At 41.4% G+C, this 23,597-nt stretch overlaps 2 protein-coding genes and 1 long non-coding RNA gene across 3 annotated transcripts in view; all 3 read right to left on the bottom strand.

The window, feature by feature from the left end:
• Nucleotides 1-8,015: 8,015 nt before the first annotated feature.
• LOC136435995 (zinc finger protein 22-like) lies at nt 8,016-8,384 on the bottom strand. The gene has a single exon (XM_066429706.1). It carries the CDS (start codon nt 8,382-8,384, stop codon nt 8,016-8,018), a length of 369 nt encoding a protein of 122 aa, XP_066285803.1.
• A 2,108-nt stretch (nt 8,385-10,492) lies between these two features.
• LOC136435853 (leucine-rich repeat-containing protein 15-like) overlaps nt 10,493-23,597 on the bottom strand; it is a 50,254-nt gene continuing 37,149 nt past the window's right edge. Inside the window, exon 12 of the mRNA XM_066429569.1 lies at nt 10,493-14,284. Coding sequence (XP_066285666.1) covers nt 14,085-14,284 — 200 coding nt within the window. The 3' untranslated portion in view covers nt 10,493-14,084. The remainder of the gene's footprint in view (nt 14,285-23,597) is intronic.
• LOC136435854 (uncharacterized) lies at nt 19,629-23,064 on the bottom strand. Its single transcript, XR_010755980.1, has 2 exons — nt 21,099-23,064; nt 19,629-20,926 (listed from the first exon to the last, which is right to left on the bottom strand). It is a non-coding gene; the product is annotated as an uncharacterized lncRNA (long non-coding RNA).

Below are 23,597 nucleotides of genomic sequence, written 5' to 3'. Positions count from 1 at the left end.
GCCAGCTTTTTTTAGAAGCTCTTGTTTAAAGCTTACCTGAAACGGGTTTCAAATTCTTTATTTTCTATGATTTTCGGACGATTCTAGGGGTCTTTTACCTCCTAGTTAGATTGGGATATTTTTCATGTGATGATTCTGTCGGGAAGTTATGTTAAAACGTCATCAAATAGTGTGTTTTTATGCATCTGAGAGGGAATGCAAATGAGATGCAAATGATATGCATGACGTCACAACTATGAGTGCAGTTCACTACAATGGCGCCTTCTACAACTTTTAGACCTAATAATGCTAGCGGCGGACAGTATACTAGTAGTGTATCAAGAGGGCCAAATGGTGTCGGCTATGAAAATGGTCAGTCCACTAGCGGCAGGGATATCTCTCCACAGATTCGGGAGGTGTTAGTTTCAGTTTGTCTCCGAAAACAAAGTTGTACTGATCTCAGGGGCCTTTGCGCGGGAGGGCCGGGCAGCTCAAGCCGCCCGCCAGGTCAGGTCCCGTTATAACCACCGCCGCGCACGGCACGATCACAAGCCCGGCACCAACAAGCTTTTCCAGGCGGAATCTTTCGTCCAAGCGGCAGCTACAGGCCCGGGAAAATCCGCGAGAAGCTTGTTGGGCTGTCCGGCAGCAGGTTTCGGAGGAATGTCGCCCTGACTCGGCCACACACCCGGGCGGTGGGTCCGATTTCACCGCGCCACTGAACCGCGATAGCAGCAGTCTCCTCCCGAACACGCACCGAGAACAGCCCGGTAAGTCCGATGGCGACGTTTCCGAGGGTTTCTTGCTGTTGCTAAAGACGGTCATGGCGTCTGGGAGGACCGGTCCAAGTGAAGATTCAGAGGGAACGTTTTGGGGCAGTTCGTCTGCTTCTGGCAAGACGCCAGGCTTACACAATAACAGAAAAAATGGCCGCGGACGCCGCTCAAGTAGATTTCCTATCACGAAATTTTCTGTCTGTTTTCTCAATTTCAAGGACAGTTGGCCACGAACTGTCTACCCAATATGAAAGCACATGTTTGTGAACAAACACGCATACTTTTGAGTGGAATGTACTTTGACTCGCATTTCTTATGCCAACCGTTGTAAATTCTACGTAGTTGACACTGCACACCATGCAAACAACGCGCGTGACCGAAGCTTTGGACCGTACGATCAAGACAAAAATTTCTGCGCTTACACAGCCAAATGTACCTTGACATTAATGCACAGTATGGACACCGTACCTCAAGCTAATGCAAGTTGATGCTATAGTTGGCATATAGTAGAGGAGATGACTGTTTGTACCTGCTATTGTACAGTAATTTGTACGTTAAAGTAGTGAACTTTCTTCCGCTTGGTGGCGGCTTGCGTTATCCAATCGCATCGGAATGGAATAAATTTCAAGGGCCTGTTAAGTATTTATTGGTAATGTGAATTCTATACAATTTTTTCTAAGAGAAGTGAAATATGTGTTCTTTCGACAGACCGAGTTTTGTCTCTGAATTATATTTCATTTATAAGATATGAGACCATCAAACATGTGTTATTCCAACAGGCAGCCATATGAGCTACACGGGAGTCATAGTTGTGACCTCACACCCTGTTCCTAATTAGTCCCACCAAAGAGCACGAAGTACACATTTTTAGATCGCCGTTTCAGCACGTTCTTGCCGGAGAACTGATTTAAAGATTACATAGATGTTTTCAGGAAATATTGATTTTTTACATGAATGATAGAGGAAATTTGGAAATTTGAAATTGGAAAAAATGGAGAGCCGCCTGGCCGCAGTCCTATCCTGTCTTTATTTTTAATTTGCCAATAGAACAGTTTGCGACTGGCCGAGAGAAAGAATATGGCAGGTCAGTTGTATTGTCCATCAAAACGAAAGCACATAATGACAATGACAATGAACTTTATTGCATATTCATGCCCGGCATGAGCTAAATGCATTAGGTGACCATAAGTAAAAGAAATGGAACATTGTGATATATTCCATCTAAATCTACAGAGTCTCTTCTCTCTCCTTGAAACATTTGTATACAAATTCACATAGTTTTCCAATTATATCGTCGTTTTTAGATGACATGATACATGTGAATAGCTCGTTATTTTTAAGATGCGTATATTTTTTGTCTAGTTGTATGGGACTTACAAGGGATCTGCGCATGTCTGCGTATAGTGAGCATTCTAAGATAAAATGTATTTCATCTTCTATATAATCATTGTCATAATAGGCACAAAAAGTGCAACAAAAACTGAAACAGAAAATAGAGCCAGGATAGGACTGAGGTATGATTTAATTATTAGCCCACGTGTCTATAGACATCAAGCAATTATATGCGCGTGTCGGAACCCACATATATAAAGACAGCAAACAATTGTATGCATTACCTGTGTGTGGCACTGGATCTGACACGTGGAAAATCTAACCTTGGAAGCAGGCTCTCCCACGGGCTCGTTGTTTTCAGGTTGCTACCGTGTTCTGGTGGTTACACTTTGCATCAACATTGGCAATATCAGGAAAAACTCAGGGGGGGGGGGTGCTAAAAGTGCCCGCGGCAACTTTGACATTGTATTACTGCCAAACGATGTATGCTACGACTACCAAAATTGGTGACTTTTCTAAAATTTTGTTGGGAACAATTTTATACTAATGGTTTAAGTTTATCATTTTTCATGTTGCCATGGCAACGGGTTTCTGACAGGCATTTTATGCAAAAATCATTATCTTTTTGAAAACAATTATAGTTCTCAGGTTTTCTTGCACAACTACATTAGTTTTCCTACATGTATAACATTATATGTAATTAGATGTAACTTTCCTGTAATGTAAATTAGATGTAATTTATGCTAATTTGATGACGTAATCAGTCAAAATCGAAGATGGCGGACTATATCACTATTTCAGGTATCAGCAGGCTTTTTTGCCTTTAAAATCGTCAATACCTGACATTTTCTTTATCAGAAACATTTAGATTAACGTTTCTAGTCTATTTTCAGTGTCTTTTGGGGTCATAAGTGGAAAAAAGGATTTTTAAAAATTTCAAAATGGCCGATCCAAGATGGCGGATCCCAAGGGATCGCTTACAACACATGACGTCACTCTATAGCGTCATTTTGACGTCAACGTACTTACCATTGACGTTGTATGCCTTGCATACCTTAAAATGAATAATACAAACCGTTTTGTTTAATACCTTTAGATATTACGGGAATTCCCTATTTAGCCAATAAAATCACATCGATGACGTCATAATTACGTCATATTACGTCATAACGTCACCAAAATTACAGGAATTATAAAACTTGACGTGAATATCACTCCCTGCAAATTTGGTGATGATACATCATACCGTTCGGAAATTATGAGGGGGGGGCGAATCAGCCCCCCCCCCAGTCCCAGATATACCAAAAAAGCCCAGTCTGGATAGGGTTAAGCCGCCAGAATGCGGTTGAAATCTATGAATTTGTCACTCATCATTATGAAAAAGGGCCGTGGCAAAAGCCTGAATTGTGGGCTGCAAAATATCGTACGACGAAGGATGAAATTTTGAACATGTTCAAAATTATCTTAAGCTGTATTTTTCGACGTAGGACGCTGGCGATGGCTAATGTTACGTGCGATTTACCTGCGATTGACCTGAGATTGACCTACGTCCACTCATAAACCCCATCGTACGATGAACCTACGTTATATGTGACCACCACTTTGTATGTGTTAACTATTCCATCCGGTTTTTTGCCAGACGTACGGCGCTGCCATGACGGAAGAAACCCCATCGCAGGTACGACGTGAGTTTAATGTGAACCTAGCTTAACCGTAGAAATGTAGATCTAGCTGTTGAATAGGTTTTTTCAGACTTTGATGTCTTTATTGTATACTTACTGTAAAACTTAGATTGAAATAAACCATAGCAACACGCATGCGGCTCTCACAGACAATGACCCCGTTTATAGGGCGTATTCACGTGACGTCATCACCCCTGCCCTCCGTGGGCGGCCATGTTGGTGCTCACCCTGCAGCAAAGTTTCTCCAAGTTTCTCGGTGTCCGACGGTCTCTAAATTTCCAAGGAATGCGAAGTCGTCTAATCGCTGTTTTATTATATGCAAAGAGTCTCCAGCCTCACATCCTTTTCGCTACAAAAATCCAATTTCACCTACTGGAAATGACCCACTATCGACGAGCGAGGAAATGTTTTCCCCAGCTCGCAGCCTACAAACATGGCCGCTTAACTGTTTACAGAGTACGCATAAAATCAGTTCACAGCATACAAATGTTCCAAGGCCTGCAACCACGTAGTACAGTGTCTTGAGTGTCGTGAAAAAAGTTGTTGACAGGAAGTAAGTTATGATCGGGAAAGCTCGACGTTGAAAGACCCCCAGTTTACGAAAGTATCTCAAGCAACGACTACACGGTGCCGCCACTGTGTTACACAACGGGCCTGTAATTTGCTTTTCGACCAAATACAAAGGTTTCCATACACTCACGTTGATTCTCAAACTTCAACTATTTAGTTCCGCTGTTCGTATGTCAGAAATCCACTTTTGTTTCAGTCGTTAGTCCCTTCGTTTGTTCCCTCACCAACACGAGAAACGCCAAACCAATATTACTGTTACCCGATCAGTGTGTGCTTTATCAGTCCCAATCCAACATCTGACCACGAGGCAAAACACCATGATTGTGAGACAAAACGTTTCGAAGGGAAATTGTGAATGGCGTGGAAAACATCCGCTATTTATACGGAGAGTTCCATAGGGCTCCAATATCAAGTGAGCACCAACATGTCCGCCAGTGCTCGTTGCTTGGGGGAGGGTCACGTGACTGAATACGCCCTATACTAAGTCGCTCAAAAAGTCTCAAAATCAATCAAGCGTAGTACAGGATGGGTAGCTTCGTTAGCAGACTAAACGAGTCAGGCTGATTTTTTTCTGATGAATAATACAACCGAGATGCCATAAAAGATATGTCATCAAAGAAATGAACAAACTGACCCCAGAGACATGCTAGGGCTGGGGTCTGGTCTGACACGTGATGCTTGATCTGACACGTGGAAAATATTCCATTTAACGTTAGGCTCCACTTTGGGACGATGGCAAAATTGTGTACATGTGTTTTTATAAGCCTATTCGACTGTATTTTCCGTCTCACGACGGTCGGGGATGACTGGTTTTACGTGCACGTACTTTTGTGTGAAATAATACGGATCATCACCATGACAACATTATACAGAGGGGCAAGGAAGACCAATACAATACAAAAGAAAACTAGTAAGTAATTTCATTGTATCTTTGATCATACGATGTTTAAGTGGGTATCTTCTGAAACTAGACAACCAAACTCCGAAAAAAACTGTTTTGTTGCTGATAAAACAAGAGTAAAGACTATTTTTCCAATTTGTTAAACCATGCTTTTTATGTTTACTTGATAGTTCAACGTCTATACAATTTCGCCTGGCCCAATTATTACAGTTACAGTTCGTCCAGCATTAGGCTGTTCAAAGGATCGGCCCATTCATACAAAATAAAATCAGAGTAACGTGAGCATTGTACAGAAAAATATGATAAACTTTATTGTACAACTTATCAAAATAGTCTGATCACTTGACTTTGTGAACGAAACTATAACAAAGGTTTATTTTACAAAATTATTGAAAGCATAATTCTATTCTGTATCTGTATCTGTATCTGTATCTATATAGCCGGTATAACCGCCATCAGGCGTAACACACCAGCTTCGCAGGCACGCGGCGCGGCAGCAGCTGGTCATATTACACCGAACGGTCTGTTACACCTAGTCTTTGCATATCTGACTGCAACCGTTCATTCATTTCAACAAGTAAACAAACGTGGAACGTAGAAAATAACGGGTCGACTTGTGAAAATGCCAACTTAAAACGCATGGCACATGTGCCAAGTTATTTTAAGTTGACAGGAGCTCGACCAAGGCTCATAGAAGCCTCCTCCTATAAACACATTAACTGCTGCGACTTTCGATTCTGTACAAATCCATCGAGTAACGGTAGGGGTTATTCAGAGCAATGTGCAACAAATTCGCCAGTTCAGCCGGTACACTGGTGGTGGTGGAGAGGCGCTAGGACGGCACTGGGACGGTACGCTGGCGTTTGTGCACGGCACTGCGGCGGTAGCCATTCGCACGCTGCCGCCACAGTGCGGCAGCCCAGTCGAGTGAGAGGAGGGCTTAAGCGACCATCGCCAGATTCTAGCGACAACTGTTGTCCGATTATGAATGGATCTTAAAGGTGAAAAACGGTCGTGGTAGGTTGTGAAAAACAGCCATTAAGAGCTCGCAGACCCGTCAACCGATTGATTTACGTGCTACATGTGTGTATGTTACACGGGCATTACGTCTATGACAGACTATGTGACAAAACAACTTTCAGTCCGCCAAAAAGAGCATTATTAGATTGATATTAGATAGAATTTTAAAAACGATGAGTAGGCCGTATCATGTCTTCCTAGGGGTCCGCAGTTAACTAGTCAAACTTCCAGCCCGTTTCTGAATAAAAATGTTTCCTTCCACGGACGGGTCCACCGTCGCATCACACAGCCGTGCAGATATCGAACAGCTTATCGTCCAACATGGCCGACTTCACGTTCGAACGCGATTGTGACGTCACGTGAAAACGAATAATTTAGCCAATAAAATCAATCAATGACGTTATAATCACGTCATAAGACGTCATAACCATACCAAAATTGCTGAAATTTCTATTGTTTACATGTTTATCACTCCTTGCAAGACTGGTGATGAATCATGAATGAGCCCCATCCCAGTCCCAGATATCCCTATAAAGCCGAGTCTAGATAGGTTAACGCAAGATCGTACAAAGAAACCGGAACGATACATCGATATCCCTTAATTTCAACACATACAGCGCACCAGAAGCCTTATTAAAAATTGGTAATGACAAGGAAGCTAGGTCTAGATTAGATGAACCTTCGAATTCATCATTCCGAATCGCAAAATGCAAACTCCATTTTGTTGCTTTCCTTTTTTGTAATTGAATCATCTGGTTTCTCCCGCTGTCCAATCACTTACTGTAACGGGCGTAAGTCCTTAGATTACTTCCCTCATCTGACCGACACATTTTTTGCGACGAATCTAACCGTATGAGGTCCATACGGACCCCACATTGCTTTTCTCCGTAAATATATCTCTGGTGGATATTTTTGTAATCATTGTAGATATACTGTTTCAATAATCTATGGAGAATATTTGAACACGTTCTGATGCAATTAATGCTCCTTATCATAATTCATGCAGAACATAAGAACCCGCATTTTCCTCAAAAAATCTACAATACTCCCCTAATTTCAACAGTTCAAGGGCCCTATCCTTTGACAACAATTATATCGCCCACAAAGGCATTCTGAAAGCATAAGAATGTTATCAAATAAGGAATATTAGAATTTATGTGTAAAATTTATAGAATGTTTATCTAATCATGTCATAATCCGCCGCATAATTGTACCCATGTCAGTTTTCATCAAAAATACATTTCTATTGCCCATTTTTGAGATTTCTGTTGATGTATTGCTCACTTTATCCATTAAGGATATTCTGATATGTTTTAAGTGTAAGAAATAAATACTCATTTTTCCCATTATCCTAATTTCTACAAAATTAGAAAAAAAATCACATTTTACACCAAAATGCTGCATTTACCATGAAATTTCGGTATCATACTTTTCTAAGCAGCAATACTACTAAAGGCAACGATAACAAATTTCTGTTTTTTGACAGGAATTTTTTTTCAAATTATGTAATAAACATTGCAAAGTCACCTGGGCTCCGTTTGGACCCCAGCAGACAGCACACAAACTTCAGAATATGATTCCCACAAAAATTGGCAAGTCTCGATAAAATTTCTCAGACGTTGTAAGACATATACACACAAAAAATTTCATAGAATGATTTTTTTTTCTCCGACGAAAAATGTTGATATGGCACACATTAAAACACGCCTTGGGTCCAAACGGTCAGTTTAGGGTAAAATGTTATTGCTACTCGTTTCAAAGAATCCTCTTGTCAGTGTGATTCTTCATGTGTCTTCTAAGATTAGACTTCCAACTGAACTGTTTGCTGCACTCCCCACATATATACGCCTTCTCACCTGTGTGAGTTTTCATATGCCGCTTAAGGGAACCCAGCTGTCTAAACTGTTTGCTGCACTCATCACATCTGTAGGGTTTCTCACCAGTGTGCGTTCTCAAATGACTCTTCAAAACATCTAGCTGACTGAACTGCTTGCAGCACTCCTCACATCTGTACGGCTTCTCACCAGTATGAGTTCTTGTATGCTCCTTCAGGTGACTCAAGTCACGGAACTGCCTGCTGCACTCCTTGCAGCCGTGGGGTTTCTCCCCTGTGTGAGTCTGCATGTGTCTTTTTAGTTAATACACTTGACCAAACTGCCTGCCGCACTCGCCACATCTGTAGGCTTTATCTCCTGTGTGAGTCGGCATGTGTGTTTTCAGATGACTCAGCTGACTGGTCTAGTACAGTTTCTTATCCGTACAATTCCTAGTGCTCATTGTCAGTTGATTTTAGATCAGCCTGTGATAAGGACGTGAGAGTGAAGACAATCAGACAGGGGTTATATCGATAATTCTTACATCGATATGAAAATACAAAAGTCCAAATGAGCTGTGTGCCGCCAGAATAAACAAGTTTAGAGGCGGATAGAACAGTCTGGTTTGGCAAGCTGTAGTTTAAACAAAAGTGTCACACAAATCAGACACACGTGCCCTGATTAGCATACGAGAGAAACTATACATATGCAGGGACACAATCTTGCACAATTGTAGAATTCTAGAAATTAACATTGAAATAATAAAAGTGTGAAAATGGAGAAAGCATTAACGTTTTATTCCAGATGTATCTATCATTTATCAAGTTTCCCAATTCACCAAGTTCTACAAAGTAAATCTTAGAATTGATTAAAAGTCAGCACAACATAATCTATATCTAACTGGTATACATAATCAAGCATTAGATAGTATCCTCAATGGTGAAATGGCACTTGGTGAGATAACTATGTATATCGCTCACAGTTGTAAATAAAGACTTGAACTTTGTCCATGCCTCTGAGTTCAATCAGATAGATATCTGGTACAAACCAAATCGACTAACGCTCAATACTACAAAGTCAAAATGGATGTTAATGGGATCCAGATGAAGACAAAAGATTCTCCAAATTTACCATTAGAATTGAGGATAGTGCCTTAAAGAGGGTTACTTCCTATAAGTATCTGGTAGTCATTCTTGATTCGAGCCTAAACTATGATAACCACCTGGACGTGGTGTGTAGTAAGATGGCTCAGCGCCTTGGTCTGTTAAGGCGACTGCGGCCTTATCTGTGCACAAATATGGCCAATATGCTGTACAAAATATTTGCCCTACCAATACTTAACCTTCAAACGACCGTATGGGGTCAAAACTGATCCCGGGCGTATATAAACATGTGCCGTTTTGACATTTCTAGTCGGAAACAAAACTCCTTCTATGAGTTTGTTTGTCTCATACGTTTTTACCGAGATTGGCTCATTGTTGATTAAGTTATCCTAGAAAGTTTACGCGTGGTCCAGTGGGATCAAAACTGACCCCAGCAAAATCTGCACTCATATTCCCTATTGTTCGATACTTATCATCTAGTAACATGTATGACAAGGATTTTTATGATCATAGTAACAAAATATCATTTTGTAGAAACGTGAAATAACAACATTTTTAAATGGACGTAATTATTTATGACGTTGCGACATATTATGACGTCATTAATGTGATTTTATTGGTGAAAACCACCGAATTGAGTATTTCCTCATATCTTAATGCAAAACCAATTATCTGTTTATCACGGACTTTTGTATAATAATGTTACCATGTGTTTATGTAATAATGTTGCCATGTTGTACAGAAATGAATTTTAAACATTGTTAAATCCGCAATTCAGCGTAATTGGCTGCGAGGGATTCATTTTTAATAAACCATTCATCATTCATCATGGGAGTCGACTGCTGATGATACTTTTGAATTTAACTGCTCCAAATAGAGCATTCCAGTTCTTTGCCCAGGCTTAAATTTCATGAAGGTCTTCATGAAGGTATTTAGATGCCTAGAGTCCTAGATCGGTTGTTTCGTTATTTTGCTCAGAACTGGTGTGTCGTCTGCATGTAAATTAGCCTGGTTTTAAAATTTGTTTGCAATGTCATCAGGAGTATTTAGGAGAAGTATTTTGGAGTATTCATCATGACAAACCCGTACTTTTTTTTTTTCATTGTCCTGTTATCATAATGAAAAAGATTCGCCATTTTTTTCGACTGAAAACTTGCCCAGCCTGAGGGAGTTCTCTTATGGTGCTTTGCCATGGAGATAATATTTGAAGCTCCTCCATTGGTATTATCTTTAAAGGAAACCGAAGCCTCTGAGTCTGCATTAAAAAAAGAACAACTTGAAACATTCTGAAAAAAAGAAGAATCACAAAGTAAAGCAATGTTTTAAAACAATTCTTTTAATAGAAATGCATCACTGCCATTCTTGAGAAAAACATGTTTCTATTGCTTGAAGCTGCTAAGCACTATAAAGGCCTATGAAATAAACCAAACATAATTGGGCTGTTCAACTTTAGCATTTTGAAAATCTTTAAAAAAATTAAATCGTAAAGAATCATTGTTGAACAGTTTAGAGAGTTGTATTCAAGGAAAAGGTTTCCGCTTATTAATATTCGTATTAATAGGCTTTGTGGTTAGTTCTTTTACGTGCGCTGGGTGTGACTCTCCCCAAACACCGGACCTCCATTTAACGTCCTATTTGAGGGACGTCCCTCATTTACACCAAGAGACATCAGGAAAGTCGTGTTAAGTGCATTTCCCGAGGGCACAACGCCGGAGCGCATGTCTGGGGGCAGCCCGGGATCGAACTTGGGTGCCCTTGTTTGACAATTGTAAGTCTTACCATTACGCCACACAACGCCACTTATAGAAGCTCATCAATGTTTTCTTAAAAACCCCTCTTTACTACGTTCACAGAACCATATCCGTTATATTTACAATACATGCCGACATAGCATATCTAGTATGCAGTGGTGTTCATGACGGGTTAAGAAAGAGTTTGTCTCCGAAGAGTTTGTTCAGTACTACCGCGACCTATATTTCTAGAGACCCAGGGATTTTTTTCCACCACGTTATTCACCTCCACCAATTTTTACAGCCAGGAACAACAACATAACATCATACTGAAGTTGGAACAATACGTGAAAGTAGCATTACAGAAGTGATACAATATTGTATACAAAAACTAACTATCTGTACAAAAAGGTGTATAGATAAGAATCATGGCATCTTTACATATAAAACAGAACATTAACTAGTAAGTAAAAATTACATAGAATACAAAGGTTAAAACTTGATAGTAAGTACAGATAATATTATATGACATGTTGGTTCTCAATGGGTGCTTGGGCATTTATACGGGTAAGTCTGTTTTTTACTTCCCATTTGAAGATACTAACTAGAAGCTTTTGACTTGAAATGGCCTGTGGGTTCTTCCTCAGAAAGACCCATGTTTTAAAGATAACTCACTTAGCTATAGCTACTGTTTGAAGTCTTCTTTTAAGATCATGTATATTAAGTCGCTGAGTTACTTTTCCTGGTACCACCTCTTGAAAATCAATGTTAGGGTTACTAGTACTTGAAGGTATATAAGTATGAACTGAGTTCCACAGGTCTTTGAGCCTTTTACAATCTTGAAACATTTGTTGAAATTATGAGTTCAAAAGTAATGTTAGTAAACATAGATGTACAAGAAGGTATTGTGGCATGTCGTGGAAAAATCAACGTTCTGAAATCATGGTGACTACATATCGTAATTAAGTGTGACATTTTAGAACACTATCAGTGCCTTTATCATGGAAACCCCAAAGACGTTATACTCTCTACATGCAATCTGAGATTTAGTACTAACAGAATATTTGACAGGAGATTATTAATTGTAGTATAATAAAGAAATAAAGAGGCATCTATAGGCTTCCTAAACATTAAGTGTGTTTTTTTAAATTATTTTCATAAATTACAAAGTAAAACGTTATTTAGCATGTGGATTTAAATTTAAAGTAAAAAGTGGTATGGAGGAAACCAATGGAGTCACCAATATTTACCTACTATCATTGTGTTGTGGCCCTGAAAAATATCATTTGTTTAGGGCAACAAGTTTTTTAAAAGATAGTGACATATTATCAAGTAATGTCATGTCACTAGAATATGCCATGTTGGATGATTGTCTAGATCTGGTTTTAACTAATGGAAATACAATATGAAAAACACAATTTTAGGGCTACTAGTACTTGAAGGTATATAAGTATGAACTGAGTTCCACAGGTCTTTGAGCCTTTTACAATCTAGAAACATATGTTGAAATTATGAGTTCAAAATTAATGTTAGTCATGTACAACGGTGTTACTATAAGATTTAGTAACGTTACAGCATTCTTCACTGACAACGTCTGTCTTGTGCACATTGCTTGTTTGGTATCAATTGCAATAATATGTATTGTTTGGCATTGTTTTCTCGTCTTCTTGGTTTAAAGCATTCACCTTTAAGTATGGTCTTCGCCAATGAGGCATACATTAGTGACTAAGCTATGGGACCTGGCTGCACTGATTGAGACCAAAACAAAACCTCCTTGCTTTAACACAGCTTTGCACACTCAACCTGGTTAACCTTGGTGGTTTGAGGAAAGGGGCGGGCACCACATTTAAGGCATGACTCTATACTATACAGTATTATGACTACTTAATGCAAAAAAGTTGGTCTCATATCCTAGCAGGTTCCCTTTTGTATGTAGAAGTTGGTGAAATCAAGCTACACAGCCACTGCGCTTGCTACCTCCCAATGAATAAAAAAACCTGACCCAAGGGTGAAGCTAAGATCTTTGTACTTAACAATACTGACCAACGTTGATATTAATTTTATACCTAGTGTGGTAGCCTAATGAGCTGCCAACTACATTTACGTCTACCGCACCATGTCGCTTACTTTATCTTCGGAGGGAAACAAAATTTCTTCTGTTATTTTTTATTTAATTAGGTCGGGCAAAAGTCACTGCACACGCGCGGTGCTATTTCACTTCTCTTCTCCGCAAGCTCTGAAGAGAACTAAGTTTCCCGTCTATTTCACAGACAACATACACACAATTAGGGTAGTGAGCTCAGCGTCATTTAGTACGGTCCGGTATTTATTGGCTCCTCAACTGAAAAACAGAACAACTCTCGTATTACACCTGTTGTATCCATATCTTATACATTCTTATACATGAGCATTATAAAAGGTCCTTCTGTTTACTTAGAAGTCATGCTGCGAGGTAGCGATTGTTTTACCCTGGTTTGCCAAACGTATTTAGCCAATGTCGGGCTCTGTCCAGTGTATGTCTAACGCATCCCGACTCGTTAGTAACTCCTCAACGACCAAGTCACAATAAGATCATTATCAAAATTGAGGTAAAATAAAGTTATGGCCGGAACATATAATTAAGCAATGGATGAGTAACATATCTGAGGTACAGTCTTAGACTTTTCGGAGTGATGACCAAGTTAGAAATTATTAGGTGTACTTTTAACCACAGTGTACCGGGGAGTTGAATGTGTCAACACTCAGGTCAAGCCAAAAGGGAACAAGAAGCATAGATAACATGATAACGTCCTTAGGCTCCAGCTGTTCTGGGATATGTCATGGGGAGGGTTGGGCGGGAATGTGGCCGTACCAAGGAAGGAGAAGCTACGGATGAGTTCACAGTGGGTAGCAACGAAGGGTCAAAGGGCAATAGGGGAGGAATAATTAGGGTCAGGTTAGGGGTCATGTGATTTGTCTGCTCAGCCGACGAGAGACGTGACTTCCTGTGGCTTATTATTACATATGTACATTTAGGTATTTAAAATAAAAAGTTACATCTAGATGACATCTCACAAAGAAAAGTGAAGCAAGTAATGTTGCCTCTCGCCTGTTTGCCCATAAAAAAGCGATGCTAACTGCTTTACATATAGATTTTTAGAACATCAATTGCTGCTGCCTTTCTAGCATCAACCTTGATTAGCGAAGAACATCAATGTAAATGCCGTCCTCTGTGGGTGACGCATTCGCAGCTGCTTCATCTCCAAGCGCGTCGTCGTCCACTGTAGTATAGATGTTTTCAGGCGAGTATACAGGGTTGTTGATTGATGCGTTTGAGAATCTTGGGTTCTGTCGTGGTGCAGCAAAAGGTGCTTCATGGCCATCATCTTTCCTGATGCCTAGAATAGAAGAGAACGGGGTGAAAACACGCAAATATATAACGAGGTATCTATCTCCCGAAAATCATGACCGAAGCATGCCCAGAACATGAGAATCAAAATCATAATTTCTGCTGCAAGAGCATGGAAAACGCTAGGGGGACCAAAATCTAACTTGGCGACGCCTACCCACATGACAACTACCATACGGATCCACACGCTCTGAACTATGCTGTCAACAAACACAACCTTCTTTTTAAACACGGCACGAAAAGCGATATTTAAGAAAAGTTTTCGAAATACGTATAAAGATCTTAAGCACGGCGAAAGATTTCGGGAGGCTTTAAGATTTCATAAAGGTAACTGAAAATGAAATCTTACCGTTTTGACTTCAAATGTCGGGTATATTTACGTATGTTTTACGTGAGTATTTAAAAATGCCGTACAGATAAGATGGTTGGTTTATTCTAAAACGTTTTTATAGTACTTTAGCGGAGAACATCTGCATAAAGGTTTACTGTAGTACACACTGCACGAAAACGAATACTTGGGCAAACTTTCCGAATAACGGAAACAACAATTAAAGGTCGGGAAATATTTCAGCAGAGTTTACGGCGCCATAAATGCCGCTAAAAGTAAGATTTGAGCTTTCCGCAACCTTTCCGCGGTCGCTAAGGCCACACCAATTTATTTTCTTGGTTAACGGATTCGCCGCTTCGTTTTTTTGCTGAATCAAAATAAAAATAAAAACAGCAGACTGTGAAAAATTATCACCTAACCGCCATATGACCGGCCACTTTCTCCCCTCAAAATCGGCAAAGCAACAGAACAATACTTGGTTAACTATAGCACTACCACATTTGAAAATATTATATGGGGTTTTGTTTCACATTTGGTGTGTGTTTTTAGTCCCAAAACAGCTAAGAAAAGACGAATATTTGCTGACCGAAAAATATATTTGGTGGCCACCGACGAAATTTTCGGTTCTTATTTTGCAACAAAATCGGCAATCCAGTCAAAATAGCTGGTTCCTTTTAGCAATATTAGCCATAGAAATACCATGTATGATGTTGTTTAGCCTTTGATGATGGTTGTTTGGTCTGAAAACCAGTGAAAACCCGACAAAAACCACGAGGATGGCTGTACATGTGCTCTCTGGGCTCTGCTAGAAAGACCGCCATTTTGTTTGTTTGGACAGAAAGTAGCCTCACATTCCACCGTAGATTACGGGCTTTAAAATTGATATCTTCAGCATAAAAAAAAGTATCGATCTTTTGGAAAACTGCGTAATAGACGGCATGAATATTTAGCTGCAAATTTAAAGGCTCGTGTTTATTTTCTTTCCTTCAGATGTGGTTTTTGAAGTCAAATACAATTTCTACTTTCATCGAATGTGCAGCTTGAAATATGCTGCTCAAGGAATGGAACATTCCATTTTCTCAGACTGAAAGGGGCCAATGCATAACACTTGGAGTTGGAGCTGGCTGTTTTTAGAGAAAACTTTTTGAGTGTATGTTGAGGGATTTTGATGAGTGAAGTGCTTTATAAAATTCATTACATTCTCTACTAGCAAATGCATGTAGGTTTCTACTGTCTGCTTTTTTTCAAAGGTTCTGATGTGTTCTTTTCTGATCAGCTGAAAGAAGTTATACTTATTAATAAAGTGAGGAGGTTTTGCCCAATGTTCTCCACATTTTTCCATTGTGACTTGCCTCAAGTTCCAAGTAGAAAATACATGACTTGGAGTTGTGTATACTGTTCCACTTGTTGAACTTGATGGCACCGTTGGCCCCCGGTAAGGGGTCATAGCGTGGAACCTATGCCCAATTTTTTCAAAAATTCAGAATTTTTCTGTCAGTTTATATCCTAATGTAATACATGCATGAGGGTTTGCTTGTTATTTCGGTATATGTGACAGGGATGAACATGTCCTTTTGCCTTTGCTTACATACCCCGGAGCAGACAATGAATATTAATTAAGCAAATGCCAGCAAGATGAATATGTCAGAAACATAAAGTATTGTGTTTTCAAAATAGTATCGGCTTGAAGATTTTTCCTGCCTTTTTGTGATTGTAGATAAGAAGTAAACCTGAAGTTCCAGGAAATGTCCTCCACTTGTACTTGAAACAGCCAAAATGCTAATGCTTCCTCCTTCCATGCCTTTTTTTTTTTTTTTTTTCGCCCGCCCGCTCCATTTTTTTTCTACAAAAATCCGTTAACCAAGAAATTAAATTGGTGTGGCCTAAGATGAATTAAATACATACTATATCTTTCCATGGACTTTAAGCATCCTTATATGCATCGTATAGATGAAACATTATGGTACGTTAGTAACCGATATATTCTCCAAGCAGATATATTCTCTCCTGGGGGCTAATAATGCCTCGATTTTAAAAACCTTTAGAGAATAGCTGATATAGGCGGTTCAGCGCAGGGCAGCACGGTTTGTGATGAGGCGCTATAGGTACACATCAAGCCCTACAGAAATGTTGGAATATCTTGGATGGGCCAGTATCCAAGCCCGGCGAAGAACGGCCCGACTTGCCATGCTATATAACATCCAGCGTGGCATTGTCAGCACAGAAGGGCTGAAGACCAAACTACAACCTGCCCCATCACGGAGGAGAAGGGCTCATGCCCAGCAGCTTGTGCAGCCGGTAGGCAGGACGGATTACAGAAAGGAATCCTTCCTGCCACGCACAGTGAGAGATTGGAACACTCTATCACCAACAGCTGTGGAGGCGGATAGCGTCGACACTTTCGTGTCGCGAGCCTCATTACATTGAGCAGGATACACGACTGGTGACCTCTCTCGACCCACATAGTGACAGAATGATCAATAAGATGATAGCGGTCGCTACAACAGGAAGAGGTATACCCAAAACGGTCTTTGATATTTAAGATACACCCATTTGTAGTGAACAGCGGACTTGATCTTCTTTTATCCGTGTTTATGCTACAGCTTACAAAAAAAAACAGCAGTTGTATTCCAAGGTATCTCCTCCCTTTATGTTTAGGTAGAGAAATGCTGTCGGAAAGCGGGCGTTTTCCCTTGCAGCTATTTCTACCTTTCCGATATCCTTCCGTTACCTTTAGACTCGGTTTACATAAAAGGGGGAAACCTCCCCCCTTTTCTGTTTAGGTAGAGAAAAGCTGTCGGAAAGCGGGCGTTTTCCCTCGCAGTTATTTTTGCCTTTCCGATATCCTTCCGTTACCTTTAGGCTCGGTTTACATAGCCCCTCTTATGTTTAGGTAGAGAAAAGCTGTCGAAAAGCGCTCGCTTCCCCTCGCATTTATTGCTACCTTTTCGATATCCTTCCGTCATATACAGGATCGGTTTACATAGAAGCCCCCCCCCCCCTTTATATTTAGGTAGAGAAAAACTGTCGGAAAGCGAGCGTTTTCCCTCGCAGTTATTACTACCTTTCCGATATCATTCCGTTACATATAGGCTCGGTTTACATAACGCACTCTTATGCTTAGGTAGAGAAAAGCTATCGGAAAGCGAGCGTTTATTCTTGCCGTTATTTCTACCTTTCCGATAGCCTTCCGTTACCTTTATGCTGGGTTTACGGTGCTCTCAGTTTTAGAAAATGGGGGCCATGGAAGGAGCGTTCTCGCCGCGGCCCCTGTCAGGTGACTACGTTACCTGCGAATCCTTCTACCACACCACTGCTGCTGCTGCTGCTGCTGCTGCTGCTACCAACCACTACAACCTCGCCTCGACCATCATGGCGACGAGCGGCCGACCGGTTGGTGAGGCTCAGTGTCACTCACACGGGTCCTTGTCAGGACCGGCACTGAGCATCATCTCATTCAAAACGGAACGCCTTACTGGAGCCAAGCAAGATCTCCTGGCCGAACTGTGTGTAATAGACAATTGTGACATTCTGTGTCTCCAGGAGACACACCGCGGACCTACAAGGTCTCGCCCACGCATCAATGGTATGACTCTCATAGTGGAGAGACCACATGACCAGTATGGAAGTGCCATCCTTGTACGAGATGGGCTTAACGTCGATAAGTTCTCCCTGTCCGACATGAACAACATTGAAGTCCTATCCATCGATCTTCTCGGAATCAGAGTAAGCTCGGTATACAAACCACTAGCGGAGACTTTTAGCCTCCAAAAGGAAGCCACTGATGATAAATTTAATATAGTAATTGGAGACTTTAACAGCCCTTGCACCACTTGGGGGTATCGGCAAACCAACGATGATGGCGACCTCGTTGAAAACTGGGCTGATGCAAACCAGATGTCTCTTATACATGAACCAAAACCTGCCAGAATCCTTCAACAGCTGTAGATGGAGACGTGGATACAACCCTGACCTTGAGTTTGCCTCCAACACCAACACCATCGCTAGTCAATGTGAGAAGGTAGTGCTGCATCCTATCCCTCACTCCCAACACCGACCAATCGCACTTAGGATAAATGCAGTCATTGTACCACAAACAGTCCCCTTCCGACGGCGGTTTAACCTAAAGAAGGCCAACTGGGAAAAGTTTGCCGAAGACCTGGACCTGTATATAAAGGACTTACCTGCCTTACCTACAAACTATGACACCTTTGTCAAAATGATAAAGAAATCCTCACGGAAAAACATCCCCAGAGGCTGCCGGACAAAGCACATCCCAGTCCTGAACGAAGAGTCCAAAACACTGTACGACGAATACGTGAACCGTTTCGAGTCTGACCCATTCAGTGCAGAGACACTTGAATGTGGGGATCTACTCACAAGCATATTCACAGAAAGTCGACAGAGGCGATGGCGGGAGTTTGTCGAATCGACTGACCTCACCCATAGCAGCCGGAAGGCATGGAAAACGATCCGAATCCTTGGAAATGACTACACTAAAGCACAACCAGTGCCACAAGTCACTGCAGATCAAGTTGCCCACCAACTACTTGTTAACAGCCAAGGAAACCCAAACCACCATCCCCCAAGAGGCAAGCTCCCCAAAGCAGATGCTACGATCTCCGAAGGGACCTCACATTTCACAAGGCCCTTCAGCATGGATGATCTACGCAACGCCATTAATGACATGAAAAACAACAAGGCAGCTGGACATCCTATGCGAACAGATCAAACATTTTGGGCCCATGGCACTACAATGGTTGCTCGACATGCTCAATCAGAGTTTGAGCACCAACAGGATCCCCAAGATCTGGAGGAAATCCAGAGTGATTGCCTTACTGAAACCTGGGAAAGATCCATCCATACCCAAGAACTACAGGCTAATTTCTCTGTTATGCCACACATACAAACTTTTTGAAAGACTAATACTGAACCGTCACTGCACGAAATGGCCTCGTTTCCCGGCGTATACGTACCGGGATTTTTCTGTATTTTTGTCGGATACTGACGGATACTGACGGATACATGCGGATTCGTGTAAGGTATCCGACTATTTCCGCACCGGTATATGGAATATTTCCTGAAGAATCCGTAAGTAAGGGATTTTCGACGAATACGGAGCCGTACACTGTACGGAAATGCCACCGATCCTGACGGATACGAACAGGAATTTTTCTGTATTTTTGGCGGATACTGACGGATACATGCGGATTCGTGTAACGTATCCGACTATTTCCGCACCGGTATATGGAATATTTCCTGAAGAATCCGAAAGTAAGGGATTTTCGACGAATACGGAGCCGTACACTGTACGGACATGCCACCGATCCTGACGGATACGAACAGGAATTTTTCTGTATTTTTGGCGGATACTGACGGATACATGCGGATTCGTGTAACGTATCCGACTATTTCCGCACCGGTATATGGAATATTTCCTGAAGAATCCGAAAGTAAGGGATTTTCGACGAATACGGAGCCGTACACTGTACGGAAATGCCACAGATCCTGACGGATGCGTACAGGGATTTTTCTGTATTTTGAAGAAAATGGTGAATACTGACGGATACAGGTGGACCCAACAACGAATCCGTAACGGATCCGACTATGTGCTTGCATTCCTAATTTAACTATACTCAAAACATCATTTTGAATGACAGGAAGTTTGGGAAAGCCTGTATGTAACATATGTATCATTTCATATCTCAACATAATGTATTTCTAAGTTCAAAAACTATCAAATACAATACAATACGAAAGTACTATATGGCTAAATGATCCATTTCATTTGAGACAGGCTGAGGGACATCCACATACTCAAAGCACCACTGCATATGCAGGTTAATGTCGGTAAATTGGGGTTGTGCAAGCACAATGTTCTGAAAAATTATGAAATGTATTACAAGTAACACCATCACAACATTGTGGTAATATTTACTACTGTATAGTGCCCTTGGACCAAAATTATCTACATGTTCTAAATATTCCACTAAAGTAATAAAAGCCTTATTTGTGGCCAGCTCTTAGTCTAAAAGCCATCAGATACAATTATTTCAAATACAGAGGTTGAAAATAGAAAGTAACATTATACTGTCTGAAGAACTCCCATGATGACACGCCACATTTTAAACGTAAGTAGCATATGCCGTGTAACTGCATGTGTATAATCGTCCTCTCCCCATTCTCTGACTACATCTGAGTTCACTTCTTCCATGCATTCTTGGTAAGGGACAGGCAAGGCTGATTTCTTCTGTATCTGCATGTTGGACTCAGCTTGGAGTCCATCTTGTGATGAACCAGTTCCTATATTGTAAAACCAAATGATGAATAAATATCAATTCACGTATTTAAGGAACATGTCACATGATTTTGACATGGGCTTCGTTTCATCACAGCAGCTACAAAAAACACGGGACAATGGATATCCATCATGCCTCTCTCAGCTAACATTGAAGTGTACCGATGATGGACTTACCAAAGGAGCCTGAGGTAATCAGCAGCTGAGCATCTGACAGTTGATTGCTTTGTTCCCAGCCAAGGTCCTCACAATATGTGCTGCATTTGTGAAGGAAGTATCTGCCGATGCTGTACTGGATATATATATATAAATGGAAACAATGACAAATATTAAACATATCACATACTCGCATGTGTAAAAAAATGAATCTGGGCATCGTTGAATTGACTACGTAAAACTTACATCTATAACTTGAATATGATATTGATCAAACATGCACAGCTATAACTGAATGAAATAATCACTGAGGCACACTACTGCCTCCTTATAAGTTCTAGTTCACTATCCACAAACTGTGGGATCTTTGTGGGACAAATACTTATGACATTTTCTTCCCTTCCATATCTTTAATTAACTTTCCCTCCACTGCTTGCTATTTTGTATCTGAAACGTTAACCAGACACACATGTCTGCTGACCATTGACAAGAATGAACAAATTGAAATTTTAAATTTCCTAGATCCTAACGCCGTAAAAGGGCAGGTCGGCTGGAGAATTCTTATGGTCATGCGAATGCGATGATATGTCAAGCCACAATAGGAGGATAACTGACGTCAAAACTAGTTAGAAACGGGAATTTTTCAATTTGTACTTACCAAAGGGCAGTCCCTCAAAATGATGAATCAACTCCCTACCAGCGTTTACAAGGGGGGAGGGGGGCGACGAATATTGCATGCACGAAGAAGACAACGTCGCAATTCCGTGCGTTTGAGTTTACACCGAATTCCCTTCGACTCTCAAGTCACTCAAAAATCACTGGTCGACCATGGTAGACTCTGGCGATGCCATGTTAAGCACAGAAGGTGATGAAACGCCGTTCTTGTCTGTGCTGTTAACCGAAAGAAAACCGTTAACGTTTGTCGCGCCCAGAAGTGTATTGTGGGTAATTTGGATATCCGACACGAATCCGTGTTCCGTACACGTCAGGATCCGAGACAGCTCATGACTTCTAACATATTGGCAAATCTGAACTTCTAACATATTGGCAAATACATAAAAAAATGAAAGATCCGAGTAGATATTGTATCTGTACCCGAAACGTATCCAGACGTATACGGCATCAGAATTGCTGGATCTGAGGTGTTCCTGGTATTTGTCCGAATTTGCTCGGAAACGTTCCGTATCTGTACCCGAAACATATGAAGGATCCAGACGTATACGGCGCGGGAATTGTCGGATCTGAGGTGCATCGGATCCAATCGGAAACGTTCCGTATCTGCTATGATGCGCAATTCCGGATCTGTTGGATTCGTCAGGATCTGAGATCATGCCGCGTGCCGTGCAGTGTGTATTTGTTGGTCAGGATCCGAAGCAACTACCGACAAACAATCCGAACATCTCTGCCATATTGACAAATATCTAGAAACGAAGGATCCGCGCAAATATCCTCAGGTATCCGACGCGCATCACGGATCCAGACGTATACGGCGTCGGAATTGCCGGATCTGAGGTGTACCTGGTAATTGTCTGAATTTGCTCGGAAACGTTCCGTATCTGTACCCGAAACGTATGAAGGATCCAGACGTATACGGCGCCGGAAATTGTCTGATCTGAGGTGTATCGGATCCAATCGGAAACGTTCCGTATCTGCTATGATGCGCAATTCCGGATCTGCTGGATTCGTCAGGAAATGAGATCATGCCGTGCCGTGTGTATTTATTCGTCAGGATCCGAAGCAACTACCGACATACAAACAATCCGAACATTCCAAATATCAAAAAACGAGGGATCCGCGCAAATATCTTCGGGCATCCGAGGCGCATCACGAATCCAGAAGAATACGGCGTCGGAATTGATCGGATCTGCGGGCACTTCAGTATCCGAGCAGTGAACTGGGATTTTTCCGGATTCGCTCGGAAACGCCATGAGGCCCGATTCCGGATACGTCGGATCCGTCAGGATACGTGGCCATTTCGTGCAGTGCGTATTGCACCACTCGTGGATGAGCTCCTCATTCCCGAGCAAGCAGGTTTTAGACCTGGAAAGTCCTGTACAGGCCAACTACTGAACCTTACACAGTATATTGAGGACGGGTATGAGAAAGGCCTGATAACGGGAGCCGTCTTTGTGGACCTCTCTGCAGCATATGACACCGTAAACCATAGGATCCTCACCAAGAAACTCTTCGATATTACGAAGGACGTAAGGCTAACTGAACTGATCCAGAACCTACTATCAAACAGACGGTTCTTTGTAGACCTTAATGGCAACCGGAGCAGATGGCGAAGACAGAAAAACGGCCTCCCTCAAGGCAGTGTCCTCGCTCCCATGCTCTTTAACATCTATACCAATGACCAACCAGTACATCCCGATACCAGGAGATTCCTGTTTGCTGATGACCTCAGCATTAGTGCACAGGGAAGGACCTTCAACGAAGTAGAGGCCACCCTCAGTAATACTCTAACAGTCCTTACCCCATACTATGCTGCCAACCAACTGCGGGCCAATCCTGACAAAA

The sequence above is a fragment of the Branchiostoma lanceolatum genome, chromosome 5 (genome assembly GCF_035083965.1).
Source record: "Branchiostoma lanceolatum isolate klBraLanc5 chromosome 5, klBraLanc5.hap2, whole genome shotgun sequence".
NCBI lineage: Eukaryota > Metazoa > Chordata > Leptocardii > Amphioxiformes > Branchiostomatidae > Branchiostoma > Branchiostoma lanceolatum.
This window is presented reverse-complemented; position numbering and strand designations above follow the sequence as displayed.

Coding starts and splice junctions, on each gene's coding strand:
- LOC136435995 (XM_066429706.1), bottom strand. CDS start 8,384: ATGCAGACTCACACAGGGGAGAAACCCCACGGCTGCAAGGAGTGCAGC.